The following is a 12,145-nucleotide window of genomic DNA, read 5'->3' as shown; positions in this document are numbered from 1 at the left end:
TGTTGAATATGTGAAGTAATTAGATTTGTTTTGAATATGTTAGATTTTATTTTTGAAATTCGGATTTATTTTTAATAGGTTAATAAAAGATGTTAGATTTATTTTTTTGAATATGTGAAGTAATTTGATTTGTTTTGAATAGGTTAGATTTTATTTTTGAAATTCGGATTTATTTTTAATAGGTTAATAAAAGATGTTAGATTTATTTTGTTGAATATGTGAAGTAATTAGACTTGTTTTGAATAGGTTAGATTTTATTTTTGAAATTCGGATTTATTTTTAATAGGTTAATAAAAGATGTTAGATTTATTTTGTTGAATATGTGAAGTAATTAGACTTGTTTTGAATAGGTTAGATTTTATTTTTGAAATTCGGATTTATTTTTAATAGGTTAATAAAAGATGTTAGATTTATTTTGTTGAATATGTGAAGTAATTAGACTTGTTTTGAATAGGTTAGATTTTATTTTTGAAATTCGGATTTATTTTTAATAGGTTAATAAAAGATGTTAGATTTATTTTTTTGAATATGTGAAGTAATTTGATTTGTTTTAAATAGGTTAGATTTATTCTATTAAGAATGAGTGCCAACACAGCGGAATCTCATACGCGAGCTCTCAGCCCGATTGCAGAGCCCTCAGCGGAATCTCGTACACGAGCCCTCCCCTACTTCCGCTCAAGAGATCTCGAGGAACTTATGAAAGAAGAAAATCCCGAGAACCTTCATGAAAAGTCCCAACAACGTACAAACAAAGAACCGGTGGATTTTTGCAATCCCTGTCACCAATATGGGAAGAGGAGCGAGATGTTCTGTTGCGCGGAATGTTTGCAAGGTTTCCACCCTTCCTGCATTAGCGCCTACCCGACACGCACAAGGGAGGATATAAGGTTCAAGCATTTTATATGCCCACCATGCGCCTTAGACAAGTCTAAGCGAAGCAGGCAAAAGAGAAAACGAAAGAAGCAGTGGAACTCTGATTCCGATTAGGATTATCTCAACATTGTATTATTTTTATTTTCAAACGCGAGCTATCAGTTGCTAGTTGTAATTTCCTTTATTTCAATGTTATTTTTCCTTCATTTATCTCAATTAATTTTTTACTTTCAAAATTGAGTATTTATGACTTTAATTCACAACAAATGAAATTTTTATCTTTTGATTTTCTTATTTTGTCTTGTATATATGTATTATTTATTTTTATAGGAAAGATATAATTACATAAGCAATTAAAATGTGTAAATTATAACAAAAATTATTGAGTTCAAAAACAAATATAATTACTTATATTTCAAATGGAGAGTGAACAAATAAATCAGAATTTTTATAGGTTATAAAAATAGATTATAACCTATCTTTATCAAATATAATTACTATGTCAAATGAATTTTAATAGGTATGAATTTGGATTTATAATTGATTGATTTTCAAAGAAAAAAAAACAGAAAAAAACAGAAAAAAAAAACAAAACAAAAAACAAAAAAAAGAACAAAAAAATTGAACAGAAACAGAAAAAAAAACAGAACAGAAAAAAACAGCGAAAAAAAACAGAAACAGAAAAACAGAAAAAAAAAAAAAAAAAACGGTCCGGACCCGGACCGGACCGGACCGCCCGGCCCCCCGTACCCGGACCGTCCTGCCCCCGAACCCGTGACGGGCATGGGTATTAAACGGGCAGGGCAGGATTTTTGAAAAAAAAACCCGTGATGCCCGGCCCGTTGTGCCCGTGTGCCCGTGACGCCCGTGACCGTGGCTACCCGTGCCCGTGCCCGGGTTTTGCCCGGACCGCCCGGCCCGGCCCGTTTACCAAACACTAGCACTAAGCAACTCCAAAATAACATAATAAGGAATACGATATATATATATATATATATATGGAGGAGGGATCCGATTACACTCTTTTTTGGTGACATCGAATTACACTCTCCATTTTAAAAGTTTACAAAGTCCAAACAGCCGATCCAAACTGTTCAACTTGTTGGATATGTTAAAATGTGCTTGCAGATCAAATTTTACATTTTTGGAATTTGTTTACTATCTATTAAGTATTTAACAAAATCGCTATATTCAGACCATTCAATTTTTGTACCCATCTTAATAAATAGTAAAAAATTTCAAAAAAAATGTAAAATTTGATCTGCAAGCACATTTTAACATATCCAACAAGTTGAACGGTTTGGATCAACTGTTTGGACTTTGTAAATATAGGGTGTAATCCGATGTCACCAAAAAAGGGTGTAATCGAATCCCTCCTCATATATATGAGGAGGGATCAAATTACACCATTTTATGGTGACACATCTTGACCCCATATTTTTATAAGTTATTTTTGTGATTTCAAAATCCAAACAGACGATCCGAACCGTTCAACATGATCTCCATATTAAAATGTGCCTGGAGACCAAATTTTACATTTTTTTTAATTTGGTTAGTATTTATTAAGATGTGTACAAAATTGTTGTTTTCAGTCAATTTTGGACCATTGAAAAACAACAATTTTAACAAATTCTAAATAAATAGTAATAAATTTTCAAAAAATGTAAAATTTGGTCTCCAAGCACATTTTAATATGGACATCACGTTGAACGGTTCGGATCGACTATTTGAATTTTAAAATCGCAAAAATAACTTATAAAAATATGGTGTCAAGATGTATCACCATACAATGATGCAATTGGATCCCTCCTCTATATATATATAGAGGTTGGCTACTCTACTTACATAAGCATATAAGGGTATATGCTTATAAGTAATTTTTTCGCTTTCAAAATCTAAAATGTCAATCTGAACGTTAGATATGATCTCCATATTGAAATGTGCTTGGAGACCAAATTTTACATTTTTCTAATATTTTTTACTATTTATTAAGCCACTTTGAAAATCGTTGATCCAATGGTAGCTTAACAAAATAGTAAAATCAGAAGCCACTATTGGATCAGCGATTTTCAAAGTGGCTTAATAAATAGTAAAAAAATTCAGAAAAACGTAAAATTTGGTCTCCAAGCACATTTCAATATAGAGATCACATCTAACGGTTCATATTGACCTTTTGGAATTTGAAAACAAAAAATGACTTATAAACATATACCCTCATATGCTTATGTAAGTAGAGTAGCCAACCCCCCCCTATATATATATGAGGAGGGTTCAAATGCCTCCATGTTTTTATGCCTCCATCATACCTCCATCTCTCTCCATCATTTTCAAAGTTCAAACAGTCGATCCGAACCGCTCAACCTAACCTCCATACTAAAATATGTTTGGAGACCAAATTTTATATTTTTAGGAATTTTTTTACTATTTTTTTAGATAGGTACAAAAATACTGTTTTTAGATGGTTCAGATTTACTGATTTTGTACCTATCTAAAAAAATAGTAAAAAAATTTCTAAAAATATAAAATTTGGTCTCCAAACATATTTTAGTATGGAGGTTAAGTTGAGCGGTTCGGATCGACTGTTTGAACTTTGAAAATGATAGAGAGAGATGGAGGCATTTGAACCCTCTTCTATATATATATATATATAGAGAGAGAGAGAGAGAGAGTAAGGCTTGGGTGCTATGGATAGCATAGAGGGCAACGGTGCTACGGCTCAATATTCGAGTTTTCAAAATCCTAACGGTCGATCCGAACCGTTCATCTTGTTCTTCATATTAATATGTGTTTGGAGACCAAATTTTACATTTTTTGGAAATTTTTTACTATTTTTTAGCTAGGTAGAAAATCAAATATCTGAATGGTGCATATTTTTTTTAGATCAAGTGATTTTCTACCTAGCTAAAAAAATAATAAAAAATTTCCAAAAAATGTAAAATTTGGTCTCCAAACACATATTAATATGGAGAACAAGATGAACGGTTCGGATCAACCGTTAAGATTTTGAAAACTCGAATATTGAGCCCTAGCACCGTAGCCCTCTATACTATCCATAGCACCCAAGACTTACTCTCTCTCTCTCTCTCTATATATATAGAGAGAGAGTTCCAATGCCTCATATTTTATATTTTCGTTTTCAAAGTCCAAATTGTCGATCCGAACCGTTCAACAAAATATTTATACTAAAATATGCATGAAGATGAAATTTTATATTTTTTGAAATTTTTTTGCTATTTTTTAAGATAGGTACAAAATCACTGTTTTGGAACCGTTCAAAAAACAGTAATTTTCTATCCATCTTAAAAAATAGCAAAAAAATTTCAAAAAATATAAAGAAAATGAAGATATAAAATATGAGGTATGATGAGATATGAAAAAAATGAGGTATTGGAACCCTCCTCATATATATTATATATATGAAACTGCAAGTGAAACTGGTACGTAGATCTCGGTATAAAGATTCTGGATGCAGTCCTTGGATGGACGACAGTTTCCGAGTAATTATGCATTTTTTGTGCCCATTTTTTTTTTTTTTACCTTTTTTTTTTTTGTTGTTAACTAACCATGTACTCTAACAATTGATTCTTATATTCCTAATATTAATCGTTCATATTTGGTTTGTCAAGATTCATTCATCACGTGCAAAATTATTGATGGGAAATGATTATTGTATAATTGAGGACTTCAGCTTGGGTCTGATGGTCATTGGACTCAAAGTGATTCCAATGGGTTCGCTCACCATCGGATCTGTTTTAGAATTCGTGTGCACGAATTTTAAAGCATACACAAAAGTGTGGGTGCGAATCCTAAAGCAGATCCGATGGTGAGCAAACACATTGAAACCACTTTGGATCTAATGATCATCGGACCCAGACTGTTCTCATAATTGAGGTCTGTCAAGATTCAAGCTTAAACTATAGAGTAAGCGACCATTTTATTAAATATTATTAACACCTTTCTTTTATATTTGTTTTTATTTATTTTCTAGTTTGGGAGCCCGTACGTGTCATCATTTTAATCCTATAGTGCGCTGTGCGCCTACAAAATTACTTAAAATTTGGTCGGTTTGTTTAGGAAAAATGTTCAAATTTAGGCTCTTGCAACTGCAGATTCACATCTGAGAGACCTTAAATTATTAGATGAATGATTTTTGTGAACTAGAATAACTCTGATAATATCTAACCAATATATACCAAACCGCATCTTAATCACTAAGCAATCTCATCAAACATCAGACTTCCTTTTTTTTTTGAGAAATAAGTACCGTATGATTTACTGAGCAAAATAACAGAAATACCGCAAAACGAATCAACCAATCAAGTGGTCACCGTGACATTCACACGGTGTTTAAAAAGTTTAAACCAACAAATTAGGTTTTGGTTCTTGCAAAATAGCAACAAAAGAACCAAAGCAAACCCCTCTCTGTTTCTTTATTTGCAAGTGTGACTTGGCGAGGCCCCAATGTCTAAATGGCATCGAATTGTTTAGCACCTCCAACTCTTATCGTTTAGCAAGAAATTAAACAATGAAATAGACTCAATTCATGGGTTTTATTGTATTTTGTGTCAACTTCCATTGAAGCAGTACTGTTAGCTTTCTAATAAACAATTAAATGGGCCAAGAAATTAGCAAAGGGTTCGTATAAACAATTTAATATTTATACGACCTTCTAACCTTTCTAGTGGAAGCCACTAACTTGAATAACCACCACATTAGATAATATCAGAAATTTGAAATTTAAAAATGTGCAAGTTAACATTTTAATTTAAATTATTGCGGCAATGTCTGAGTACGTTTGTGAGCGAGATCAGTGTAGTTGAATCCAATGAAATATCTACCATGTGAAATGAACAAACCAAGAAGGAAAATAAGGTATAATAACTTGGAAATCATAACCACACCAACACTCAAAAATATATATTCTATATAAATGTCATAGTTACATTCTTGCAAAGATAGCCAGCTCACAAACACAAACTTAGACAAAATTAAGACAGGTTACTAGCTTAGAATAGACAATATACCAAGCATATACTTAAGAGAGTGCATATATCATACAATACCCAAGGTTTCAATCCTTCAATTATTCACCACAAACTTAGCCATACTACTATAAACCCTAAGTTATACATGTACCCAAGGTTCCAATCCTTGCAACTCGACCGATCAAGTCCTAGTCAAGTACGACACAACACAATTAGACTCCTACCGAAAGGACCAAAAAAAATTCCACCTTTCGGGTTCCCCCCTCCCCTTCTACATCTCTGATTTGAGTTCTTTGTTGCCTGAAACCACTTGGCATGTCTCTTCCTCTCTCTCAACACACAGCCTTGTTTTTGGCACTAATTTCTTCACTTCCTCACTTGTGTAAATAAAAATCTTGCGCACCATCCTGCAGAACTCCCTGAAAATTATATAATTTTATTTAACATTATTTTGAATATAAATGGAACCTTCAATGTTCAAATTTTGGCCTTATTTGCAAATTCTATGAATATTGAGTGCAAATTATGGAAAATAAAAGAAAATATAGTTTGAGAAAAAAGAAAATTACTGCCAGGGATCATCTCCTACAAGCATCATATCACCCTCATCGTCAGTAAAAACAACCTCCCATTTTTGACGGGTAGCGAGTTCTCCTTTTATGTCAAACATTTTCTCGATCTCCTCTCTAAGTTGATCATAGCCATCTATGCAAACAAGGTCAACTGCTCTCCCAACTGCATTTCCTTGCATTTGCACCTGTACATTCAAATTAAATATTAAAAGAAAAGAAGAATTAGTTCCTACTAACACAAGGTTACCTTTGTCAACTTTGGCAGATTAAGGTTTTGACTGGTTATTTATTTCAATAAACAAGCATGTGGTAAGAAATTCTCAATAAAGTATTTAGTTTCTAATACCTTAATGCGATTCCTAGTGGAGCAGCTTTGTTTGCTTTGTATCTCCTTGGGGCTCTCCATGAGGTTTTGTTTATGCTCCTTTGACAAAACCGAATGTTGCATTGATTCTTCGACCGATTCAGTTATCTTAATCTTCATAAGAGATGACTCTTCAGTAGTATTTGCCGTTACCGCATTTGAGTTTGAGTTCAAATTTGAATTCATATTGGCTTTGAGATCGATACCGAAGAGACGGAAATCAGTCCTTTTGGGCTCTTCAGGCTTGGATTGTGCCAAATTCGACCAAGAATTCAGTTTGGTTTGTTCATTTGGGTCCCTGAATAATTTCAGAGAGACGTCAGTGAGAGAAGATGAGTTGCTGGTGGCTTGGCACTTGGCAGGACCACTGAAATCCTTCAACCAAGAATTGTCAATGCAATTGTTGTAGTGGTTCATGCCATCGTGAGATTTCGGCACACCAGTGTACCAAAAACCAGAAGAGGGCTCTGCGCAAATACCATAAAAAAAAGTAAAGACATGTTATCACTTATCAGTAAAAAATAAATAATTCAAGCATCAAATAAATGCATTTAAGGGATGTTTCTCTACCATGGGATGGGGGTACATCGGTAATTTCAGTAGGTTGCCTTGGCCGCTTGTTCTTGGGTGGGGCCTGAGGTACAGTGACAGACGGGGCCGAAGCATCAAAAGACTCGATCTCCCATGGAGAGACTTTCTCTGGTCGAGATATGTTAGCTGGTTCATCCCATTGAATCTAACGAGAAAAGAAATAATATAAGAGAGGTGATGGTGCTGGCAGATGGAACCAGGTAGAGAGAGAGGTCAAATACCTTCAATGCCCTCCATTGGGAACCAGACCATTGAGGCGAAGAGTCCACTGTACCAACAATAGTTCCAGAAAACCTACAAATTGAAAAATAAGCATAATGTAAATTTTCAATATATTTTCACATTTTAATCTATGAAAGAATTTATACAAGATACTTACTTCTTTTCAGGCACATCTTCTCCTTCAAATCGCATCTTATACCTCATGCCAACAGTAAAACCAAGCTTAGCAGCCTCCATGTACTTGTTCACACTTATTATAAATTGGCTTGTTCTACAAAAGCAAATGACAAGAATCATCATTCAGCCGTACATTATTTGTGTTGTTTATATTGAACACATAACATCAAAAAAGATGATAGAAAATGTTTGCACGAGTAGAAGTGTAAATTTATTTCAAAACAAATATTTTATCACCTTGGTTTGTAGTACACAGTGAAGAGGCTGTTCGTGTTAACAGCATGAGAAGCAGTTGCAAGTACACCCAGATGCATGCTTTGACCAGATATAACAGAGGCGGGCATGGTGCTCTGTTTCTGCGCCAGACGTCTCACCCCAACCCGCAATTCTCCCGTTTCACCCCTAAACAACATAAATTTTACACGTAAACAAAACAATTACTTTCTATGACCCTACGCTATCTGTATTATCCTTCAAGTGTCAGCCATCAAAAACGTCTAGAGATTGGAGATCAGCACTGTTACCAGCATGGCATTTCAAGAGAGAAAGTGAAAACGTGTACCTGAGGAAAACAAAAGCATCTCCAGCAACAAGTCGCTTTGATGTAACAAAGGTGCTCCATCCAGTGGTGAGTAGATGCCTTCGTGGTTGACCTAAAAAATCACATCATAATTCTTTGCTGCAGTTATGTTTCGCCTTAACCCATCAAAGTTCGTGAAATTGCCACAAGTACAGATACCTCTATAGATGTGTTTGAATCTCCATTCATAACCATGCAAATCCTGTGCAACAAGTTCCTGAGTCGGAGTCTGTTGTGACATGTCCTAAAAAAGGTATATACATTTTTAAAATAAGGAACCTAAAACCAGGGAATAAGGGGAATAAAAGGCCGTTATCCGCCAAAAGGAGGAATAAGGGGCAACTTACAAGTGGGGGGAGACACTCAGTGGCATGTCGCCTTAGAACAGAGAATCCACCATGAGTACTAGTGTCAGAAGCTGTCAGAATCTTACAGAATGAATGCACAGTCGGACGCACCGTCTCTGGCTGCAGCTGATCAAGACTCACCGGTTCCTTTTGCTGTTCAACCAGGATAAAAAGAATTTTACATCATTACATATTCCAGGAGAAAAAAAATAGGGTTATAAAGAAATGAAATTGCAAAAAAAAATCGCTTACTTCGGCCTCGGGATGTAAGGTGATTTGTGCATACACCTCATCAGTTTCTGGTTCAGCCTAGAATGAATCAAATTTTGGAAAGGAATTGAAACTGAGAAAACAAAGGGAGAGAACAAAAGAAAATTTTTAAGGGGTTTAATCTTTAAGCTTACTCTTAACTGCACATTTACGACTTGGCAAATGATTTTTGGCGGTAGATTGAAAAGATTGAGCTGTTGATCCAGTTGTTGATTTGTCGACGCCTCCAACTAAAATTCCCAAAACAAAATAGAGACAGCAGAATAACTGTATAAGCATTCTCTTTCTAAAAAGAGAAAATTCCTCCAAAATGTTGGGAAAAAAGAAAAGAGATACCTGTTCCATGTGACCTTGAGGGAAGTAAAACACTCTCTCGTGTACACGTGGCACCTCCACAAGTGGGCCAGCACAAGCTCGCCATAGTTCATCGTACAAATCAGGCATAGTTCCTCCACCTCCTCTAAACCCTTCAATTCCATTCCCAAAAAGCCAAAACAGAGTGAGAAGAAAACCAGAAAGAAGAAGAAGAGTAAAGCTCGCGCCTATCTTTACTGAATTTTAAATTTCTAACCTGATTCCATAGCAGCACTATCCATGGATGGAAGGAATTAACCGTTCTCTCTTTCTCTCTCTCTCTCTCCTCTATCTGAGAGCGGATTTGGATCCCGAAACGGACTTATCTGAGCTCTCTCGGGGCTTTAAACAGTAGCAATTATTGTCGCAGTAATTGCTGGGTTTTATTGTGGAATTAAACGCAGCACCATTAAAGAAGCGGCGGAGCAGAGCCTTGAAACCAGGAATGAACGGCGGCGTTACTAAAAGCTCGTTTCTTCTCTCTCTCTCTTCTCTTAATGTCGCTTCACCTCACACAAGACGAATCACAAGCTCTTCGCTTTTCTCTCTCCCTCCCTCTCTATTCCCTGTTCACTCTGGGTTGGGTCGCTTTACAAAAACCCCCACCTTTTTCTAAAAGAAACCAAAGAGGAGGTCAAAAGTCGTAAATACCCTTCCTCGCGCCGAAAATAATAATGGCGACCAAAAGAGGGCACAGGAAACGCCGTGAACGGACACTCCATTAAATATTAATATTGTACTTTTTGCTTTTGTGCCCTCTATATTTTTTTTAATTTTTTGTACCATCCGTATTTTTTTTTTGCGCGCTTTGTTCCATGCTAGGAAGCATTTAATTGACAAATTTCTTGTAGGTTGGCATGGCAACAAACAATGCTGAACAAAACAATACACGGCCAATATTAATATTATAATATATGTGCTCATTAATTGTACAAACAAAACTTATCGGTCACTTGTAAAAGAACAAACTTTTGACATTTTTTTAATATGAATTAATAAAAAAAAATTGAATATGGATGCATACATATTATATATTATGTCCAGCTGTCTAATATCTGCCTAATATCCCTCATACATTGCTCTCTAATTTTGAGATATATTGCTTGTGGTTTATAAGGTAGGCATATAATGATTTAGACATTTTCCCATCTACAAGTTAGGTGCAAAATGAAAATTAGTTATTTTTTTATAATTATACAATTAATTGTTTGTAATTTAAAATTGATTGTGTCAGTGAGTGGCATGACTTAGTGTGTGAATAAGTAAACCTAGCTTCTAGAGTACTTAACAAAAAATGAAAATATGGATTGACTAATATTTTTTATTTTTTTTACCATGTTGACTTGAGGAATCCCTCCAAGCTGTCAACGCCCTCAAAATATTATTATTTTTATCGAGGTAACAAAAGCTATTATTCAATATAAACGGCATGAAAAATGTATTGTGCTCACATGCAACGCCTATTTTCTGCATATAACTAGATTAACAATTGCTTACATTTTTCTTTGTTTGATGTGTATGTGTTGGAGCTAGGGGTGTAAAAAAAAGTAAGTAGCTCGTGATTTGATTGAGTTTGATTCAAAAAAGAAATCTAAGTCGAAACGAATCAAATTAACTCGGTTTTGAAACAAATTAAATCTAGTTCGGCTCAAAATTCGTTTGAATTGAACTTGAACTGAATCTGATTTGGTTGAAAACTCTTCTTTTTAGTTCTATAAGGAAAATAACATACCTATTTTTTTATATTTTTTCAAAAATAGCATGATTTAAAAAAAAAAAACGTTATTAAAATCATCAAGTTATTTCCTTGGGAAATCGTAGCTCATATTTTAGTATACGGTTAGAGAACACAAAAAATATCTTCTTTTGCAAAACATAATATCTGTGGGAGTTTTAATTAAGAAAGGCTCTTTAATCAAAAGAGAAAAGAAATTGTTATGTTAATGATGGCAATAGGCAACAATATATTTAAAACAAAGCCATTTTATCTAACTTTAACGCAATCATAAATTAAAAGAAAATGCTCTTTTAGAGAATAAAGCTTCTTATTGAATAAAAATAAAATAAGAAAACGGAGCTTAAACTTGAATAGTTAGAATCAATTATATTAAACGGTTTTATGAACATCAAATCAAATTCGGTTTCATACTCAGTTCGAGTTGTTCGATTCCATCAAGAATCACGACGCGTTAAAATAGTTGTCAGTACAAATCTTAAAGTGAATCAAACTACTTCGTGTTGGATTGAATGACACTTGTAGACAATTTGACTCGCGTTAGTTGGGGGGAAGAAGACGGTCTGATGGACATCAGATTAAATTCAGTCCAATGCTCGATTGAACCCAATTGATTAGTGTCAAGATTTATGGAGTGAATTTTAAAATAAATCGTCCAAAGACAAATGTATATATTTAAAAAAAAATTATACTTATACATAATTTTATTATAAAATGAGATGGGTACTATAAAATTGACCTCATATATAATATGAAAATTTTATATGATTAATTTTTATTTATGTTTAATCTCTGTAGATTAAAAGTATGATTCTGATCCCAAAATCATAGTGGATCAAACAATTATAATTGAACATCCGACCGAAAGCATGCGAATTTATCGACAATTAAGAAAACAGCTAAAAAAATAAAGTTACCTTCATAATGAAAAATGGGAAAACAAAAATCATCATAAATTAATCTTGTAAATTTTTTTCTCTAAATTCTTGGATTAGGAGTGAGATTTTTTAGAATAGTTAGAACCCTAGTAACACTATGTGCATTATTATTCGATTCCGCTCTATAGAAAATAAGC

The 12,145-nt window shown here is 34.0% G+C and overlaps 1 protein-coding gene across 2 annotated transcripts; it reads right to left on the bottom strand.

Moving 5' to 3' along the window:
• Positions 1-5,765: 5,765 nt before the first annotated feature.
• LOC144567905 (auxin response factor 11-like) lies at positions 5,766-10,031 on the bottom strand. Of its 2 annotated transcripts, none has more exons than XM_078318086.1 (14): positions 9,553-10,031; positions 9,318-9,448; positions 9,116-9,211; positions 8,964-9,020; positions 8,712-8,864; positions 8,524-8,608; positions 8,347-8,437; positions 8,022-8,186; positions 7,765-7,878; positions 7,607-7,679; positions 7,365-7,530; positions 6,777-7,261; positions 6,428-6,615; positions 5,766-6,277 (listed from the first exon to the last, which is right to left on the bottom strand). In XM_078318086.1, exons 1-14 carry the CDS (start codon positions 9,575-9,577, stop codon positions 6,130-6,132), a joined length of 1,977 nt encoding a protein of 658 aa, XP_078174212.1. In that variant the 5' UTR covers positions 9,578-10,031; the 3' UTR covers positions 5,766-6,129. The 2 variants fall into 2 exon arrangements, with proteins under 2 accessions (XP_078174212.1, XP_078174213.1); XM_078318087.1 differs by having other exon boundaries at positions 8,964-9,010; positions 9,553-9,877.
• Positions 10,032-12,145: the final 2,114 nt, after the last annotated feature.

The sequence above is a fragment of the Carex rostrata genome, chromosome 17 (genome assembly GCF_964058835.1).
Source record: "Carex rostrata chromosome 17, lpCarRost1.2, whole genome shotgun sequence".
NCBI classification, from domain to species: Eukaryota; Viridiplantae; Streptophyta; class Magnoliopsida; order Poales; family Cyperaceae; genus Carex; species Carex rostrata.
This window is presented reverse-complemented; position numbering and strand designations above follow the sequence as displayed.